The sequence below is a fragment of the Vipera ursinii genome, assembly GCF_947247035.1.
Source record: "Vipera ursinii genome assembly, chromosome: 2".
Classification (NCBI taxonomy): domain Eukaryota; kingdom Metazoa; phylum Chordata; class Lepidosauria; order Squamata; family Viperidae; genus Vipera; species Vipera ursinii.
In genome coordinates, this window is record NC_139513.1 from 169,781,811 (window position 1) to 169,803,292 (window position 21,482).

General features: G+C 44.2%; 1 protein-coding gene across 4 annotated transcripts in view; it reads left to right on the plus strand.

Annotated features, from left to right (window-relative positions):
* Positions 1–798: 798 nt before the first annotated feature.
* OTUD5 (OTU deubiquitinase 5) overlaps positions 799–21,482 on the plus strand; it is a 66,684-nt gene continuing 46,000 nt past the window's right edge. For 2 of the 4 annotated variants that reach the window (XR_014491266.1, XM_083353055.1), the window contains exons 1-2: positions 806–1,976; positions 16,567–16,660. Coding sequence is in view for 3 of the 4 variants with exons in the window: in XM_083353055.1 (XP_083209181.1) it covers positions 1,389–1,976; positions 16,567–16,660 (682 nt within the window). In the remaining variant the exon portion in view is untranslated. Of the gene's footprint in view, positions 1,977–16,566; positions 16,661–21,482 lie in introns of all 4 variants that reach the window. The other 2 variants (XM_083353057.1, XM_083353056.1) reach the window with 2 other exon arrangements.

Consider the following 21,482-nt stretch of genomic DNA (forward strand, 5'->3'; position numbering starts at 1 on the left):
ATGGCCTTTGAATAAGTATTCTGGGAATTGTAGTTTCAGCTATTGCAATAAACATCGAGTTCAAAGAAAAGGAATATAAAGCATTAGAACAGGGGTAGGCAACCTCGGCTCTTTTATGACTCATGGACTTCAACTCCCAGAATTCCTGAGCCAGCCAAGCTGGCTCAGGAATTCTGGGAGTTGAAGTCCATGAGTCATTAAAGAGCCGAGGTTGCCTACTCCTCCACTAGAACACACTTTCTCGATTTGGACGGTTTAGGAATCAGGCCACTCGGAAGTGCTCATTAGCCAATCAGATCGAAGAATTTCGGGACACCAAAAAAGCCGCAAGAACTTTTGCCTCAACCTATCAATTTTTACACCCGGGAGAGCCCCCAGCCAATCGAAAGACTCTGCCCATTTCCGCCAATTACAAACGAGGTTTGCACTTGTTGACGAATTAAGGAACGGTAGTTATATTCCTAGCCCTATCGGAACGAAGTCTGCTGCTAAGAAAAAAATTAAAAGCTCCCGCCTCCCTCCCTACCTCAGTCAACTGTGAAGGGGGAGGGGAAGAGGAGAAACAAAAAGGCCGGGTAACAGCTAACTGACAGTAACGCTGTCTACTCAGGAAAGGACTTCCGCCACTAACAGTCTCTGAATATTTAAATAACCTACCGCTCAACCATTAGGCGAGGGACGGTTGCTACGGTCTGCCTAGGGACCGCCTCACCTGTTGCTAAGGGGCGTGGAAACGGAAGTTGAGCTCGCCGGGGTCAGAGGCCGGCTGTGTTGATGTTGACACTAGGCCGGGCCCATACACGGGCCATAGTAGACGCCGCTGTCAGGAGACCGCGAGAGGTCCGGAAGCTTTAGGCGCCAGGGGGGGGAAAAAGGCCCTTTTATCAGCGAAACTGGGCCGCTCGGCACGGCCGCTTCCCTCTCGGGCGCCTCCTGGGGGGATTGAACGCTTCGCTTCCTTCCGCCTCTCTGCGGAGCCGAAGCGGAGTTGCCGCGGGACGGCCATCCGTTGTGCTTGAGCCTGTCATCCGGGCACTTGGCCTCCACCTTCCCCTCTCCTTTCTGCCGTCCCTTTTCCACTCCTCGCCCGCGACGTTGCCCTTGTCTCCCTCTGCTCCCCACCCCCCACCCCGCCTTCCCGAGCCCTCCTCATCCGGGTAACCTGCTCGTGGCTTAGCCCGTCTCATCCGGGCACCCGGCGGCGGCGGCGGTCGGTCGGTCCTCGGTGCGCGGCGGTCTTCGTCTGGCCGCCGCCACCGCCGCCTCGACACGCGCCTCCTTCCGCGCGGCTCCTGCCCGGGGGTCTCGCCCCTCGGTGCTCCTCCTCCTCCTCCTCCTCCTCCCGGCCCCTTCCTGCCCCCTCCTTCCCTGCCGTCCTCGCTTTGGCCATGACGATCCTGCCCAAGAAGAAGGCCTGCCCGGCTGCCGGAGACGGAGATAGGGACCAGCCCGGCTCGAGAGGGGGAGGCCCCGGCGGCCCGGGGGGCCCCGGCGGCGTCGGCGGCCCTGACTCCCGGGGTTGCCCCGGCGCCGATTCCCACCCGCGCGGCGGCGTCGGCGTCGGAGGAGGCGTCGGACCCGGGGATCCGCATTCCGGCCGCGGCGGAGCCCGTCCCCGGGCTTCGCCTCCGCCGCCGCCGCCGCGCTGGGGACTGCCCCCCGCCGGCTCCCCTCCGCCGCCCAACCCCGGAGTTGGAGCCGGAGGGGACGGGCCCGGCCTCGGCCTACTCGACCCCGGAGCGGCCGAAGCGCGGGGCGGAGTAGGCGGCGGTTGCTGCTCCGGGCCCGGCCACAGCAAGAGGCGACGGCGGGGAGGTCCTGGCGGCGGGCTAGGGCTCGGCGGGGCGGCGGGGCCCGGGGGAGGGGGAGGCAATAGTCCCGAGGAAGACGAGGTCGGCGCCGGCTACAACAGCGAGGATGAGTACGAGACGGCGGCAGCCCGCATCGAGAGCATGGACCCGGCCACCGTCGAGCAGGTAACCCTCTAGCCGAAGGATCCGAAAATCGAGAAGGGAGGCCTCTGGACGGGCACCGGACTCGAGTCCGTCGGAAGCCACCTTTTGGTGGGATAGCCAAAGGAAGGACTTGGCTCAACTCTGGACTATAAAGACAATAATGGTTTACTCTCTCTCTCTCTCTCTCTCTCTCTCTCTCTCTCCCACCCCCGCCCCGGTAGCTAGAAATGGCCAGCCGAGATGAGGATAAAAGCACGCCGGCTGGGCTACCACATTGCTGCCCCTGTGGAATTGCTGAAGAGTTTACCCCGTCACGCACAACTTGCCTGACAATCCTAACAACTGCCACTTAACGTGTATGACCTGGCTGCTGTGCTGCTTTTCTATTGGGGAAAAAAAGTTCCGCCAGCTTTAATTTTTAGTTTGTTTGCCAGTGGCAATAAGGCAGGGGTCTTCAAACTTGGCCCTTTTATGACTTGTGGACTTCAAATCCCAGAATTCCTCAGCCAGCAAAGCTGGCTGAGGAATTCTGGGAGTTGAAGTCCACAAGTCATAAAAGGGCCAAGTTTGAAGACCCCTGCAATAAGGTGTGCAAATTCAGTGCGTTGGTAGTAGCACTGTGCCTGAAATAATTGCTTACATTTGTCAAGGTTGCACCGTAGAGAAATAGCCTTTCCGTATCTCGGTGTAGGTATTTGCCATTTTTTATTTAGGAAAGGAGTTGGTTCCCAAGAGAGGGGGCTATTCTAGTAAGGTGTTATTGTACAGAGTAATCCTGAAAGGAAGGAGAACAGTAATTGAGGACATGGATATGAAAGTGAACCTTCTCCGCTTAATCTGCTTAGCTAATGGGGACCGTGACTTTGGCGACCGTGGAATATGAAACTATATAATATGAGGCAAAGGAGAATGGGGGTACTGATGGATCCTTTGGGTTCAAACTTGTGAAGAAGAGGGGAGGCTGTCTACTGGAGTGCTGTGGCCTGTTTGGGAATAAAAGATAAACATTCAGTCTCCATATGAGGAGAAAACTTTCTTCCACAGATTCCAGTTTATTTTTTTTTTGATAGGGCAAATAATGATATTGTATCTCTTGTTCCTTTTTTGCCTGCCAAAATATTTTTCCCCAAAGCTTCATGAATAGAAGGTTTTGGTTGTGTCACTTTCCCCCCTGCCAAATTGATTAAGCTATTTGATCGATGGTTAACTTTTCTTTTTTACACATTTATGCAATCACAACTAGGGTATTACATCAATTGACTATACTTGCTGAGGATAAAAAAAAATTGGGGCATGACATTTTAACACTAGTGATGGGCAAAAAGGGAACAAGAGCTCCATTGTAATCAGAAAAAGGGCACGTTTGTTTTACGTTTGTTTTAGGTTAAGAAAGTATCATAGCTGTAGAAATCAGTGAAAATAATGATATATATTTTTCTGTAGTTTTGGAGGAGTTGCAAATATAGGTCCCCATGCTTGGTTATTACTGATTAATCTGTGATTACAGTTCTGTATTTGGCAACTGCCTAACAATGTGGGGGATACATGTACAAGGAAGAGTTTTACCTATTGTGAATTGGAGAGACTGAGTAAAAGTATGTTACAAGAAAAACTAACTGTTGGGGGTTACAGGTCCAACAAGCATGCTATTCAGAAGTTAGATTCCAGCATTTATATGGCTGAACTGTATGTATGGCTCTATAACATTGTTTGGGTTTCAGTTATGTCTAATTATGAAAACCAGAACCTTTGTTTTTAAATAAGCTGTTCTTCAGGGCTGGGTAATGTGACATTTTTCAAGTGGAAATATTTAATGGAATTTAAAATGTAATGTATGGTTAGTAAGCTTTAAGCCCTTCCATTCTAAGAATAAACAGATGTCTTTTTGGTCCGTTGATTGCCCCTGTGGTCTTCTCAATACGACTATTCCTAAGCGTATGTCAGACTTCTCAGGTAAACTAGACAGGACCCATGATCAGTTGAGCTAATTCTGCTTTATTGTAAGGTTATGTTAACAGAATCTTACAAGTCTTAAAGTACAAATCTCCTGCTGTCTCCTTTACAGTCTGAGAAGAGGTTAGGAAGGGTTCTGAGCTGCTTTTTCTACCCATTATGCAGCTATGGGCTATGCCGTCTCTTATCTGACCATTTTCTAGGCACCATCTCCCCATTCATGCCCACTCAAGGTGTTTCTCACATAGCATTTCATCATGCTTAAGTTTTAACTTCCTTTACAGTACACTGTCATTTCTTGACAGTAAGTCACTATGTTTTGCCACTGTTTACTATAGTACTAAAGAGCCTTCTTAGTACAATTGCTATAAGCCAGATCTTATGGAACATGTGGAAGAAGAGTTCTGTTCTCCATGATTCAAATCCCTGGCTTGACATAAATTAGAGAACTGTCAAAATTAGATTAGATTAGATTAGATTAGATTTATTGAATTTATATGCCGCCCTTCTCCCTAAGGGCTCAGGGCAGCTCACAACAAAAAATTTAAGAAACATGGAATACAAAATTTAAAAAAGAATTAAACAATAAATGTAATAGATACATGACAATTTAACTCAATAAAAGCCAAATTTAAAAAACTTGTTGGAATAACCAAGTCTTCAGGTCACGGCGGAAAGACCGAAGGTCAGGGGCCGTCCGCAGCTCCGGAGGCAGTTCATTCCAGAGGGTCGACGTGCCCACAGAGAAGGCTCTCCCCCTGGGGGTCGCCAGACGGCATTGCCTGGCCGATGGCACCCTGAGGAGGCCGACTCTGTGGGAGCAAACCGGGCGATGGAAGGTTGAAATACATGTCAGTTCTCTTCATCCCAACGTACCAGTGGAAGCTAATTTGGGTTAGGCACTACCAGAGTGACAAAATTTGTCATGTTTTTAGCTTTAAAGTACTATACTTAGGGAGAAGGGCGGTATACAAATCAAATAAATAAATAAATAATAAATAAATACTTGCCTTTAAATCTGCTGCAGGATCACTCCATATTGTATTGGATTATAGGCATTTTTTATCCTCCCATTTAGTAGAATTAAGCCATTGGAAGTTGTTTCAGCTAAAGAGATAAGTGATGCTAATGTGGCAAAAGGATAGCCGGAATATTCTATACTACCATCCTAGCCTTCTTTTAGATTTGATGTGAAATCTGGATGTCAAATGGTTGAAGCAGAACACTTGGCTTGGAATTTAACTTAAGGTTCTGGCAGATGCACCAATTTGAATACATTAGAAAGACAGATTCCTTCTGCCATAGAAAAAAAAAGGCAAAGTAGCTGTTTTAAACTGTAGCACTGTGAATTTGAGTCCAGCATTTGAGGGAAAGCCTATTAAATGCAACAATTAGACAACAAAGCAAGTTGCTTTGGAAAATTGCCAAGCTTTGTGAACTGAAAAAGCCCATTAAATGTTTATATTGATGTATCTAAAAGTTTGGGGCAAGTTAATTTGTCTATAATCACAGCTTGACAAATCAAAAAGCTCTTAGCTCATTTAAAAGGCTTCTGAATAGCAGTGCAATTCAATTAAGTTCTGGGACAGACCAGCTCGATACCCTGTTTGTAACTCTGTGGTTCTAATGTGCCAGATCCTAATTGGTGTACTATAATTCTGTTAAGATACACATGATTGGCCTGTCAACAGTAATGAGAAGCAAAACGGTCTGGGGCTTGTGAGCAATGTGTTTTGGGGTTAGACCAGGCAGTTTGCCCTTTCTTCTAAAAAAAAGGGGGCATATATTTTGGTAGAATTCATATTAGTCTATATCACTTGGTGTCTTCCATTGACTGGGTCTTCCTCTTTTGGAAAAAAAATGCTTGTGAGTATGAGATTGTTTCAGAGGCTTAGAAAGTTGTAACACCATACGTATTCCACCGAGGTGGAACATTAACATTTGGCAATTACATTATTTAATAAATAGACTGCAGTTTTGGAAAAATTAGCCTGGCAACTTTCTTCCAAGTGGTAAGCTACGATGACTTGTGTTACTTTAGTACAGCGTTTCCCAACCTTAGGAACTTGAAGATGCGTGGACTTTAACTCCCAGAATTCCCCAGCCAGCTGGGGAGTTGAAGTCCACGCATCTTCAAGTTCCTAAGGTTGGGAAACACTGCTTTAGTACATAGGACCAGAAATTATGTTAATAAAACAACAGTTATTATGGAGCTCATTGAAGAAGACTTACATAATACAAGTTATTTCAGAGCCTGCAGGGCAGCTCATCGGGCTAAGAATCTATCTGAAATGTTCTAGGCATAGGAGGTAATTTTGGGAAAGATATGAAAAGAGCATATGTGCAGATATGTTGAATATTCTTACTGAATGTTTTTGGGGAGTGGGATTCAGCCAGTTCACACCAGTTCGACAGAACCGGTAGCTAATTTTTTGTTGCCCAAGCCCAGAATGGACTTCTGGAAGCGGCATCCACACAGAGAAACGGTTGTTCACATATTTGAATCCTACCACTGCTTTGAATGCTAGTGATATGGAACTGTGTTTTCACTGTCATTTTCAATCTATTCCTGTCAGAGTATTCTTAGGTGCTGGGCCTCAAGATACTTACTGAGGAGACAACTATTTACTCTGAAATGTCCTACTGTTATTGAATTCTTTTTCAAGATTATAGTAGATATGAGCCTTAATTGTATGTACTGATCTCTATATATCTGCTTACTTGTTCGTCAAAAGTGAATTTGCAAATCTGGAGAGAAATTTAGATGAAGTTTTGCTTTAATTTTTCTATAGTTCTATAGAAAGTATCCCCTGTTGTGATTACTAACCATCTACTTAAGCAGCCACGTTTGTTGGATTGTAACTCCCATCACTTTCACTCAATATGTTGGTCAAGGCTTGTGTGAGTTATCTAAGAATACAGTTAGAGAGGCATGCATGGGGTAAAGTGAATGTTGTTGTTGTTAGCTGCGAAGTCGTGTCCGACCCATTGCAGCCCCATGGACAACGTTCCTCCAGGCCTTCCTGTCCTCTACCATCTTCTGGAGTCCATTTAGGCTCACGCCCACTGCTTCCTCATTCTGTGTCATCCCCTTCTTCTCTTGCCAAAGTGAATGTATTTTTTTGCTGTTTGTTTTATTTGGGCGGGGGTCTTGGAATCAGTATTGATTCTGGTGACTGCCTGGAAAGTCTCTGCAGTTTCCGTGGCCAGATTTCAGAAGTGGTTTGCCATTGCCTCATTCCTAGGGCTAAGAGAGAGTCACAGGCCCAAAATCACCCAGCTGGTTTTGTGCCAATGGTAGGACTGGAACTAATGGTCTCCTGGTTTCTACCCTGATGCTTTAACCACTATACCAGTGATGGCGAACCTTTTAGAGACCGAGTGCCCAAACTGCAACCCAACACCCACTACTTATGTATCGTCGGGTGCCGGGGGGGGCATGGCCCATTGGGTGGGTGTGGCTACGGTGGTAATGGCAGACTGGGTGGGACTAAAAAGTTCAATGAACTCCAACTTTGCAATATCTTTTTTTCCCCGCAAGAAGTTGAAATTGATTGATTGATTGAACCTTTTTTTTTTTACACATGGCTGGCCCATTGGGTGGGTGTGGCCCATTGGGTGGGTGTGGCTACGGTGGTAATGGCAGACTGGGTGGGACTAAAAAGTTCAATGAACTCCAACTTTGCAATATCTTTTTTTCCCCGCAAGAAGTTGAAATTGATTGATTGATTGAACCTTTTTTTTACACATGGCTGGCCCATTGGGTGGGTGTGGCCCATTAGGTGGGTGTGGCTACGGTGGTAATGGCAGACTGGGTGGGACTAAAAAGTTCTGCAATATCTTTTTTTCCCCGCAAGAAGTTGAAATTGATTGATTGATTGATTGAACCTTTTTTTTACACATGGCTGGCCCATTGGGTGGGTGTGGCCCATTGGGTGGGTGTGGCTACGGTGGTAATAGCAGACTGGGTGGGACTAAAAAGTTCAATGAACTCCAACTTTGCAATATCTTTTTTTCCCCTCAAGAAGTTGAAATTGATTGATTGATTGAACCTTTTTTTTTTTTTACACATGGCGGTGGAGGCCTAAAGCGAAAAGCTTTTATAAAACCTAGCTGAAGGCCTAGGACTGGCACAATGGCACGTGTGCTCACAGAGAGGGCTCTGTGTGCCACCTGTGGCACGTGTGCCATAGGTTCGCCACCACGGCACTATACCAAAGTGGATCTCTCTAATTTTTGCTTAGGTCCACCCTGCAAAATGTGCTACTAAGTAGCTCAGTGGGCTCTTTGACTAAATGAAGTTGGATTTCATATGTGCATTGTTCCCTATAAGGATTGCGATTTGCGCAGAAAAGGAATTTGAACTGTTTAGACACAGGTAATCCTCAACATAAAACCAGGTTGGGACAGGAATTTCTGTTGTAAGTCACTGTGATTGTAAATCCTTGTGATCATATGACCAGACCCGATTTTATAACCATTTTTACCATGGTCATAAGTCAAGCCACTGTGATTATAAGTGCAAATCCAGTTTAATGAGTGGTGTGCTTTGCTGAAAGCTGGCAAAAGAAATGCTGCAAATTGTGAACATGTGACTGTAGGATATTACAATCAATAATAAATGTCAGCTAGTTGTGAAATGCCCAGATTGTGATCATTGTGACTGTGGGGGTAAGGTGATGGTTGTAAATTAGAATTTAGATCATAAATGATTTTTTCCCCAGAGGCTGTTGTTAATTTGAACTGCCATTAAGCAAATGGTCATAAGCCGAGGACTACCTGTAAAGCTACTGCATCATAATTAGAGATAAATTAGGCCTTGAGCAAGGGTTGCATCTTATTCTAAGAACATTTGGCATGTGACATGCCATTGAAACATTCAAATCAGTATTAGTAATGTTGCTAAGAGTTCTCTTGGTTATGATCTATGATTTGGAATAGATGAAAATTCTGTCTTGTCCCTCACCAGTTAAGGATATGAGAAAAGGAAGATGTTCATTTTCATATTTTGCAAAGTGGCCAGGCAAATTATACTGTCTGACTCTGTGTGTGTGTGTGTGTTTGTGTGTGTGTGTGTGAGTGTCCGTACATGTGTGCACGCATTTTTTCAGGATGATTGTGATAGGCATATTACACATCTCTTATGAATGATTGAAGGCCCCTTCCAGTTTTGAGGTGCATAACCAGATTGGCTGTAGTCATGATCTCAGCTGCTTTCGTGGTACCCCCCCTCTAATTTCATATCGCAGTATATTTGTACATTTATTTCCTAACCTCAGTTTGGAAGTCAATTGGTTGACGAAGGACAACGAAGGTAGAAAAATGAAAAATGATTTTTAACAATTCAAGTGATACGTATGTGGCTTTTTTATTGTATAGAAAGAATATGAACAAGAATGTTACAGTTGCATAGTTGACAGGTTGAGAGTTACTGTTTCCTCATCCTATAAATTAGTGATGGCTTGCTCATGTTGAGTTGGAATGGAGAACAGAAGTGCACCATGTGTGATGAAACTTGAAGTAAAGTAATCTTCCCTTCAAAGTCTTCCTTGCAGGGGCGGGCCGAGGAGTTTAGTCATCATCTGATGGACAAAATCGCTCAGATCCGGGCCAGTTTGGACTCTGACTGGGCAGAGTCTGATGTGGAGGAATCGGACGGTCTTGAGCATGTTATCTGGACTGAGTTCGATCCTGTTTCCCCTGATGATGTGGACAGGATGATGAGGAGGCTGAGCTCCACCACCTGTTTGTTGGACCCGTGCCCCTCCTGGCTGGTTTATGCGGCTTGGGAGGAGACACGAGGCTGGTTCCAGGCAGTAATAACTGCTTCTTTGAAGGAGGGTGTCTTCCCCGCCGCCTTGAAGGAGGTGGTGGTGAGACCCCTCCTCAAGAAGCCTGCCCTGGACCCGGCTGTTTTAAATAACTACCGTCCGGTCTCCAACCTTCGCTTTCTGGCGAAGGTTGTTGAGAGTGTGGTGGTGCATCAGCTTCCTCTGTTCCTGGATGAAACTGATTATCTGGACCCGTACCAATCGGGTTTCAGGCCTGGGCACAGCACGGAGACGGCATTGGTCACGCTGGTGAATGATCTCTGGCGGGCTCGGGACGGGTTGTTCCTCTGTCCTAGTCCTATTAGATCTCTCAGTGGCTTTCGATACCATCGGCGTCTCAGGGGGTTGGGAGTGGGAGGCACTGTTTTGCGGTGGTTCTCCTCCTATCTGCTGGGCCGCTCACAGTCGGTGTTGACGGGAGGGCAGAGGTCCACCCTGAGGCCTCTCGTTTGTGGAGTTCCTCAGGGGTCGGTTCTCTCGCCCCTCCTGTTCAACATCTATATGAAGCCGCTGGGCAAGATCATTCGTGGTTTCAGGGTGGGGTATCATCAGTATGCTGATGATACCCAACTTTTTTTTCTCCACCCCGAACCAACTCAGCGATGCCCTCGCTGTGATGTCCTGTTGCCTGGAAGCGGTCTGGGTCTGGATGGGGAGAAACAGGCTTCGTCTCAATCCTGCCAAGACTGAGTGGCTTCCTGTTGCCCTTCGGGTGAGATTCAAGGTGCTGGTGATGACCTATAAAGCCCTAAATGGCGAGGGTCCGGGATATCTGAGGGAACACCTGCTGCCAGCATCAAGCTCCCTTCGTCCAGTGCGCTCCCACAGGGAGGGTCTTCTCAGGGTGCCGCCGGTTAAAGATGGCCGGCGGATAACACCCAGGGGGAGGGCCTTCTCAGTGGGCACGCCTGCCCTTTGGAACCAGCTGCCTGCGGAGCTTAGGACTGCCCCCGACCTCCGTTCATTCTGCCGGGACCTGAAGACCTGGCTCTTCGAGCTCTCTGGCCCAGGCTGAGAATTTTTTAACTTTAACTGGGGTTTTTATTTTTCTCTCAGGGATTGTTTTAATCTTTTTTAATGGTTTTTAACTTTTGTATTGATTTTTCTTTTAACTATCCTGTAAACCGCCCTGAGTCCTTCGGGAAAGGGCGGTATATAAATCCAAATAATAAATAATAAATAAATAAAGTCAGGAACTATATAAAGTAAGGCCTTCTTTCTCTCGGTGCATGCTCATTTCAAGACACCAAACGTTTATCTTTCTTTTTTACATATCCCAAAGAGGAGTTATATAACCTTTGTATATTTTGACATTGTCTGCTAGTTTTATATAAAACGGAATTTCCTGCAAATGTTAAGTAGGCAGGAAGGTGAAGGATAATGTAATTTTCTTTTTTATGCTTAGCACAGAAATATGGCAAGTTGTTATGTGAGAAGCAGAATACTCCATGTCTTTTCTACTGACCTGTAGGGAATAGTGTATCTGCAGAATGGTGAATTTTGTGTCTGGATATGTTGTTGATGTATCTTCAAGTTTCCATAGCCTGGGTCAGGGGTAGGCAACCTTGGCTATTTTATGACTCATGGACTTCAACTCCCAGAATTCCTGAGCCAGCCATGCGGAGGAGAAATGGAGAGGTTTTCCATACTGAGCCATGCCGGCTCAGGAATTCTGGGAGTTGAAATGCACAAGTCATAAAAGAGCCAAGGTTGCCTACCCCTGGCCTGGGTCAACCATGTAAATATCTGGATTGCAACAATCATAACTCCCTTGCTCATCCACCTATTGCTGATCAATCTGGGAATTAGAGTCATCCCATTTGTGACATTATCAGGCTGCAGTATGTACCCATTTCTTACAATAATTACAGTGCATTTTCTTTTTATATTTATACACTCTGCATCCTAATGTGCCAGATTGCCTAGAAAAGTTTCTAATGAACATAAGCATCGTAGTGTTCCTGCCTTATCCAGTGAAAAGTTTTAAGTTCTTTTAAAGCCTGTCAAGTCTAAACGATCACATTAGGTTGGTACCTGGTAAGACAGGTGGTCCTCAACTTACGACCACAATTGAGCCCAAAATTTATGAGAAATTTGTTAAGTGAGTTTTGCCCCATTTTACGACTTTTCTTGCCACATTCGTTAAGTGAATCATTGCAGTTGTTAATAATAGGGTTGTTAAGTGAATCTGGCTTCCCCATTGACTTTGCTTGACAGAAGGTCAAAAGGTGATCACATGACCCTAGGATACTGCAACCATCATAAATATGAACCAGTTGTCCAGCATCCAAATGTAAATCACATGACCATGGGGATGCTGCAGTGCTCATAAGTGTGAAAAATGCTCATGTCAGTGCCGTCTTAACTTTGAATGGTCACTAAATGAACTGCTGTAAGTCAAGGACTACCTGTAGTAGAATTCATTAGAGATCTTCCTGCATACAAGCCTAAGGAATCTTCACAGGATAATGAAAAACTTATTGGATTTCTTCCCTTCCGTGATAAAGACTTGACTGCTAAATTGGCAGGAGAGCCATGCAATATATTTTATTTATTTATTTATTTATTTATTTATTTATTATTTTATTGATGGGATTTATATCCCGCCCTATCTCCCGAAGGACTCAGGGCGGCTAACAGCAAAACATATAATAAGTACAGAGATCAAGATAGAAATAAAATTGAGAACATCTGTGCAATAAATTAAATTAGAGAATTTAAGAGATAAATTAAAAATACTAAATATAAATTAATTAAAATGCCTGTCAGTCTAGGTCGGCCTGGTGGAACAGGAGTGTTTTGAGGCTGCGGCGAAAGGATTGGAGGTTTTGGGCCATCCGAAGCTCAGGGGGGAGCTGATTCCATAGGGTTGGCGCTCCCACAGAGAAGGCCCTCCCCCCGGGCCACAGGCAGCGTGCAGCCTGCTAAGCTACATCTTTTAGTGTCCAATTCCCTTTCCCTCTTACCCTGCGAGACAAGCATGGCAGTTATGAAATGGGCTCTGTCAGTTTGTCACAGCTTAGGGTTCATTTTGCGCATGGCTCCATCGCTCCATCCTCCTCCTGTGAGGCGAGGCTGGGCAATAGCTCCCATCTTCAGTCACTAAGCCAGACATGTCAAACACAAGGCCCGGGGCCCGGATGCGGCCCGCGAAGTGGTTTCATGCGGCCCGCGAAGCCATCCTGGAAACAGTGAGGGAACGGCCCCCACTGCCTTGGCCCTGGCCCAGAGACCCTCCTCCTGCCAGAGACCCTCAGATCTGTCCCACTCCTGCCCAGGCCCCCATAGGCACCCTTGATGCGAACGATGCAGAGCTGGCCACGCCCCCCCAGTAGGCCATACGCACTCTAGCCACGCCTACCCAGTAGGCCATGCCCACCCTGGCCACACCCACCCGGCCCCCTGAGGGCAACTGCAATGCTGATGCGGCCCTCAATGAAATTGAGTTTGACACCCCTGCACTAAGCGCTCTCATTTTGCCATGCTGGTAAATGGGATAGAGTCACCCAAACCCCTCAAGAAAACTAGTTGGAGAAGCCAGCTCTGTATTCTCTTTGATAAGTATTAATTGACGGTGAGAATGCGGTTTGAAAAGAAGCCAAAGAAGGGAAGTTTTGCACCAAAACGTAGCACTTGAAGCATCCACAGGTTTTTGCGAGTTTTTCCCCCCCTGTCTGGGGTATGTTCCTTTTTTGTTCACTGTTGATCTTTGTCTCCCAGGAACACAGTTGGAGTAGACCTAAACGTCTAGTAACAAAACAAATATGAATTTGAAAAAAAAATGTTTTCAGTCTACCTTGAGGTATTAAGCTTTTAGTAACTACTAATTTGTTGTTTTGAATTTTCAGTATTCCTTTTTAATACAGGATTCGTTAACTAGTCATCTGTTTTATGCTCTTCTTATAATTCTTGTAGTAAAAGACCACTCTGTTGGACTAGAGGCTGCTTTTTGGTTTTCAGAAAATTGTTCCATGACTGAATGTTTACAAGATTATGGAGTAGAGCCAGAACTAAAGGGAAAAGGAACAGCAGTAGAGGTTTCTAGAGCAGGGCTTTTCAACCTTTTCACCCATTGTACCACTTTTAGGATATGGCAACATCCGAGTAACACCAGTCACCTAGCAAGGTGTCTAAAACTTGATGACTCAAAAAAAAAAGGAAAAAAGTGATGAAGTACAGGTAGTCCTCGACTTACAACAGTTCACTTAGTGACTGTTCGAAGTTACAATGGCACTGAAAAAAGTGCCCCCCAAGCCACAGCCGTGCAAGACACCTGCCTGCCCGCCCGGCGGCGCTTTTCCTCCTGTCCGAGGTTTTCATTGTTGTGAGCATTTCTGTGGAGGATTGGCAGCAGGGGTAGGGTGGGGATGTTTTTATTCCCCCCCCCCCCCCGCATCTGCTGGGTGGTTGCAGCACATTTTGGTCACTTCACATGACCCTGGGACACTGTGACCGTCATAAATATGAATCAGCTGCCAAGCATCTGAATGTAAATCACAAGAGCCTGGAGATGCTGCAACATTTCAGCTGATCGGCGCTTCTTCTGGGCTCAGCAGACATGCCAGGATCAGCGCCGAGCTCCAGCTGGAGCCTGGCGCTGATCCTGGCACTTCCGCTGAGCCCTGACAGCCCTGCAGCTCCAGCCATCTCTCGCTGAGGCTTGTGCGGTGCTGCCACCAGTTCAGCTCATTCCTCTAGCCCGCTACCACTTTTCTAGGATGGTCACATACCACCTGCCAGGTGCCAATGTACCACAGATGGTACCTGTACCACTTGTTGAAAAGCCCTGCTGTAGAGGAACTATCACCTAGTCTTCCTTATGTCTCTAATCTAGTGCCCTGACTCTGCAAATATTCCCTTTTCCCTAATCTGTTCAAATTCAGAATTATTGGGGCTGATAAGGAATAGTGAAAAGGTAGAATTGCTAACAAAGGCAATAGAAAATCTTGATTGCTTAAAAATCTAGCTCTCAGTGTTGCCAGTAGATGGCAGTGAAACTATTTGACCCAAAGACAAAAGCCTCAATAAATTTGAAGTAGCATTCTTTTGAATTACCATTAATGTAATTTTTTAAAATTAATTGGGTACCATCATGTTGGTGTCAATTTTTAATGACTAAAATCTTTAAGGGATTACTGGAAGACTGTGTGCGGTGGGTCATTAAGCGATCATTTCTTGAACAAAGTAATGCACCTATTCAGTATACATAGATCTCAATTAGTACAGTTAATGAATCCCACAGAATGGTTACATTATTCAAATGTACAATATTCAGAGTGATATTTCTATGAAAAATAGGGTAATTGGCTCCAGAATAAAACATAAATGTTTACATACTAATAAAAACACTATATAAGAGGATAAACCTACGTGCAAAGTATATTTTGCTACCTCCTGCATTCTGCAGGTGCATTAAACACAAGTTGCTATCACTTCATAATTTGCAGTAAATCAAGTGTTGCACTTTTCAAACTCACACTAATCGAAGCCTGCATTCTTGAAGCAATGTTACGATGTGAAATTGTGGGATTTACTTCAAAATGTGTTTATCTAGGAGAGAAGAAAGGATTAGTTAAATCAGAATGCGAAGATGGTGCTTTTATTTCTTTTCTTTTTTTTTCTTTTGAAAAAAGCAAATTGCTAATCCTCCTACAGGTTGCAGAATTGGATATATGGGTAGGAGAATGCAGAAAACAGAATTGTACAACCAGGCATAACCTTTAAGTGATGTTCTTAAAGCTCCGGGTATTTGCAAAAAAATATGGGTGTTGTACCAAAATGAGCTTGTGATCGTGAAAGCCTTCTGGAGAGGTGCCTTGTCCTTGTATGAGCTCCTTAGCTGTTCTCTTTCTGTTTCATTACCTCGGTCTGGCATTGTCTGTACAACAACTATGGAAGCTGATAGAGCTTTAATTTGACTTTTGAATATGGGAATTGTGCTTACTGGGTTCAGTCTAAGAGGCTGGGCTGACTATAAAGAAGGATTACAAATCTGTCAAGATTTGTAGGAAGAATCCCATGCTGTCAGCAGTCCATCTTTCCGGCACATAGGAAAAAACCTTTTTTTCTCTCTCTCTATTGCTCCCAGAAAAAGGAGCACTTCCTTAGGAGTTGTGTTTGGTCCCTACTCTCTTGGATTAAAAAAAATATATATCCCTGAAGACATTTCTGATCACGTTTTGAATTAATTGCATGCAGTACAAATGTTACGGTTAATTTATGTTTTTGTACACTGTTTCGATTTTAAAATGTTGTTAGCTGCCTTACATAGGCAAAATGAGGACCCAGATTGTTGGGGGGGCAATTAAGCTGACTTTGTAATAATGCCGGTTGGTGTGTGTGTGTGTGTGAAAGCCCTAACAAGCAGGCATATACATAGAATGAAGGCTACTGCTAAGCTTGTAAGCCACCCTGAGTCTTCGGAGAAGGGCGGGATATAAATGGAATTAAAATAAAAAATAAATAAATAAATACTTATAAGTAAAAAGGCAGAGTATGAAACACATCTGTAAATAAAATGGTGCATGTTTCGATCAGTGCCAATCCTATATAATACTGTTTCTGGTTACAGCACAATTTGGAATTAACCAGGGGCATTAACCCAGGATTGTAATGATCATTGCTTGGTGTGGGCGGCCTCTAGTGGGCATCAGAGTTACTTAACGCATGTGGATAATCTTTCTTCTCCAACGTGGCTTTTCCACCTAGTCCTAGTCCCTCTTTTTACAAGTAATCATGGGAGAGAAAGTTGGTTATGTTGCCCTACCCTCATTTGTGGGATGGGGATGCTGTCTAACTTGCTGACATCTGCCCCTCCTTGTCACCAGCAGGAACACAGGTTCGAGAAGGCGCTGAGAGAGAAGAAAGGGTTCATCATAAAACAGATGAAGGAAGATGGGGCCTGCTTGTTCCGGGCTGTGGGTAAGTCCTGCCTGCTCATGGGATCTACACCTTGGAGAGCAGGCAGCACTCAAGCTGAAATGAATCTTGTTCCCTTGGTTTTTTAAAGTCACATATAACCCAGGTCAAATATTTACACTGTGATAGTTACAGTATGTCAGATCCAGTGTTAGATTTCAGTATTGTAGATTTGATCATTAACATGGTCACTCACATTTAACATTCGACAACTGATACCGGTGTATTAGGCTGCTTGCAGCCAGGATTTAAAAATCCGAATGTCCAACACCCTATTGAAAATGGGATCCAATTACTGGCATATTTGGAAGTAAGGCGATCGTCTTGATTTTTTTGTCTGCCCCGTTGCTGCCACATTTTCACCTTTCACCTCATTGATTCCTTTTCATTTTGGTCCCTAATGCAGCTTACTTAATTTGGTATTGAGCTTGAGATGAAGGTAACCTTTTAACCTGAGCCATAGTAGTGGGATGAGATAGAGTCAAATACTTGGGCAAGTTCAGACTTCCATTATTTCCTCTGAGCTGGAAATAAATACTTTTATTATTTTGTTAGCTGAAAACTGTTTTGGTATTCAATACCTGTTGTTGGTTATCTAACTGATGTTTGTGGAATAATTTGTTGCCATGTATATACTAGCGATGGAAGACCTCTGTGCCATTAGGTCTTTTCCCCAAAATAGAGAACCCCTTCAGTTGGGAATGCCTTGTGGTTGACTGCCTTACAAAGCAGGAAATAGGAATATTGGTGATGGAGTTGTTACTTGAAGACACTAAGCCTTTAGAACAGGGGTGTCAAACTGGATGCATCATAGCGAAACCGCACCCACCCCATTGCCGGCAATGGCAAAAAAGTCACAATACGACATGACACATCTCGTGACGTTGCAAGTTTGACACCCCTGCTTTAGAGAATATTATATTCTACTCCCTAGTGGGTAGCCTATGGGATTGCAAACTTGAAACAAAACTTTTGTGTCTGCTCTCCTGCAGTCCTGAAGGGGTAGGATGAAAAGTTCTGGCCATGTTTGCAGGTTTAAGGAGCAAATGAATGTCAGTTGGTCCATTATCTTGATAATTGTATTGATTTAAGCCTGATTAATATGCAAAGAGGAGACATTGACTTGCTGAAGGATTTTTACGTGACATTAATAAGATGATGTCTTGGGGCTTCCGGTGGCGTCGCGGCGCCGAAGACAGCCTTCCCGGGCTGCCCGCGGCTCAGCTGTTTGTTTTTTCGCCCGTAACAGCGCCGAACAGCTGTTCGGGCGAAATCGAAGCCCCCTCCTCGGGAGAAGAGGAGGGGGTGAGGCCCCAGGTAGGGGTTGAGTTCTCCGAGGCCGCCTGAGCTCGGAGCTTGGGCGGCTGAAGGATTGAACTCCCCCGAAGCCTGGGTTGCTCCCAGCTGGCAGGCGTGTCTGCTCTGAACTTTTTGGAGCAGAGCCAGGCGTCTGCGAACCATCCCTGCCTGAAGAAAGGACTATGATTTAAAGGAGCAGGCAGAGCGATACAAGAGATAAAGGTGAAGAGGCTTATTTTATTATACTCTCTAACTACTTGAACTTTTTAAACTCTAAGTGAAAGTGCGTCATATTTGAGGATTAAAAGATGGCGGCGAAACCTCCCCCTAAAACTCTTCGGAGTGGTGGATCCTCGCCAGTGCAACAATCATCTTTACAGGCGTTGCACCCTTCTGAAGCGCTGACAGCGAAGGAGTTTCGAGATGCTGTGGATAAACTTTTGGACTCAATTAATCAATCAATGGCTGACAAATTTGCGCAGATGGAGGAGAAATTGGAGAAACTGGAGGAGAGAATGGAAGAGAGGATGGAACAGAAGCTCAGCGTGATGAAGGTAGACATTTTGTCTTCAGTGCATAAAGTGGCGGAATGTGTGGAAGAATTAGATGAAAAGATGGATGATTTGGCTCAAAGGAATGCTATATTAGAAGTTAAAGTAAGAGAGAATGAAAATGTAAGAGACAAACTGGAGAAGGACTTAAGCTTAGCCCAATTTTACCAGATGCAGTTTGCTGTTAGAATCAGAGGCTTAAAAGAGGATACTAAAGAAGATTTGAAGCAGCTGATCTCTGAGGCTTTTGAAGAAGTATTAAACCTGCCAGCATCTGAAATAAGAGCAGCTATGGATAAAGTGTTTCGGGTGAATTCATGGATTGCCAGACAGAGGAAGTTGCCTAGAGATGTGGTGGTTTATTTTGCAAAAAGAGAGATCAGAGATCAAATTATACAAGCTGCCTATGATGTTAAAGTGGTGATTGCTGAACAAGAAGTTTTGGTTTTAAAAGAAATTCCTCCAAGGATTTTAAGGGGAAGGAAGGATTATACATTCCTCGTGCATGAGCTTAAGCAAAGAGATATAAGGTTCAGATGGGAGATTCCTCAGGGGCTGATGGTGATGCATGAAGGTAAAAGGTACCGGTTGATTACTGTGAAGCAAGCGCGTGATTTCTACAATAATGTCCTAAAAGCAACCCCATTAACGCTCCTGGAAGCTGGAAAAGGATCTGGAGAAGAAGAACAACAAGAGGAGGAAACAGAGGAAAGTGGCGTGGGAGGAGATCAAGTTACAACTTCTTTGGATGATCCTAGAGAGCAAAGAGTGACGCGTGCTGCTTTAAAACGAGCAAAGAAAATAATAGAACAAGATCAGCAAAAGTCTTCAGTTTCTTCGCAACGTACATACAGTCAAGCTGTGGGAGGGGCACGGCCTAAAGAAGTTAGTCCTATCAAGGCTGTGGTCCAAGGGCTTCTGGATGATATGCATGGCAACTAAATTTTTAACTTGGAATGTTAATGGACTAAATTCACCGCAGAAGAGGAAGAAAGTTTTTCAATATTTAAAGCAATTTAAGATAGATGTTATATGCTTGCAAGAAACGCATATTAGAGTTTTGGATCAAAAGTATTTACTGAACTCGAGACTGGGTACGCATTTTGTTGCCTCTGCAGAGAATAAGAAAAATGGAGTAGTTGTTTATGTTAAAAGTGCCTTAACAGCAGACTTAATTGAAGCAGATAAGCATGGAAGATATGTTATGATTGAGCTGCTCTTAGAAGGTAAAAAGATGCTTCTAGTTGGACTATATGCACCTAACCAACAACAAGCTGATTTTTTTAGCTTACTTCATACAAAGCTTACCCAGTTGGATTATAAATCTTTTATTATTATGGGAGATTGGAATGGTGTTCTGGATGTACACTTGGATAAAGCTGGAGCTTTTAAGCGCATTCCAAGCCACGCCAGACTGCCTAAAACTTTTTTTGAATTGAAGGATGATCTTGAATTGCGAGATATCTGGCGGGAGAGGCACCTGCAGGAGAAGGATTATACTTTTTACTCTGACAGACACCAATCTTTCTCAAGGATTGATTTTATTTTGTTGACTAATGATTTCTTTTTGAGAACTAAAAAAGTGAAGATATGTGCAAGAACTATTTCAGACCACAGTCCAGTTTGGTTGGAGATTGATAAGGAGAAAAGAGACAGGCGCTCGTGGCGCGTAAATGAGAACTTGTTTAGAGATCAGAGAAATGTGGAAGAATGTAAACAGTGGATGAAGGATTTTTTTGAGATTAATATGAATAAGGGTACCTCTATGGATATGGTTTGGGATGCTAGTAAGGCCTATATGAGAGGTGTGTTGATATATATGAATAATAGACGTAGACGTGTAGTGGAAACCAGAAGGAAAGAACTGGAGAATGAAATAAAGGAAAAAGAAAGGGCTTTGATTTTGAATCCAGGGGATGTGAAGATTAAAGAGGCTATTAGGCTGATAAGAGGACAATTTGATAAATTAATGGCAGACCAAGTGGCAACCAATCTGCGGTTTGCTAGGCATAATACTTTTTGCAACGCTAATAAACCAGGCAGATGGTTAGCCTATAGACTGAGGAAGAAACAAAGGGCCTCTAATATAGACAAGATTGAATATAAAGGAAGGGTCGTGTTTCAACAGAATCTTATTAAGGATGCTTTTGTGGATTTTTATTCGAAATTATATACCAAAGAGGAAATTGAGGTAAAAGACATTGATAAATATTTGGAGAATGCTAATATTCCGGTCCTTACGCAAGCACAAAGAGAGGGGATTAACCAACTGATCACAGAAGAAGAAATCCTTACAGCAATTAAGGATTTGAAGGTTGATAAGGCGCCCGGTACAGATGGCTTGTCTGCGGCTTTTTATAAAAATTTACAATTTGAGATGATAAAACCGTTAAAGGAACTGTTCCAGACAATCCAGAGGGGGGGAAAGGTGCCACCGTCTTGGAGAACAGCTTTTATCTCATTGATTCCGAAGGAAGATCAGGATGCTACTCAAGTTAAAAATTACAGACCGATTTCGCTTTTAAATACAGATTATAAGATATTTGCTAAGGTTTTGGCTAATAGACTGATGAGGGTTCTGCAACAGGTGATTCATGGGGATCAAACGGGGTTTATTAGTGGTAGGCAAATGAAAAATAATGTTAGACATATAGTTGATGTGTTAGAGTATTTGGAAAGGCACAACCAGATCTCTGCAGCGCTAATCTTTTTAGATGCTGAAAAGGCTTTTGATCAATTGAATTGGCAATTTCTGTTGAGAATGTTAGATAAAATGGATTTTGGGGAAAATTTCTTACAGCCGATTAGGGCATTATATCAAAAGCAAACTGCCCGAATCATAGTTAACAATAGTCTGACGGCAGTATGTAATATTGAGAAGGGTACAAGGCAAGGATGTCCGTTATCGCCCTTGTTATTTGTATTAACTTTAGAGATATTATTGAACAAGATTCGGAATTCGGAAAAAATTAAGG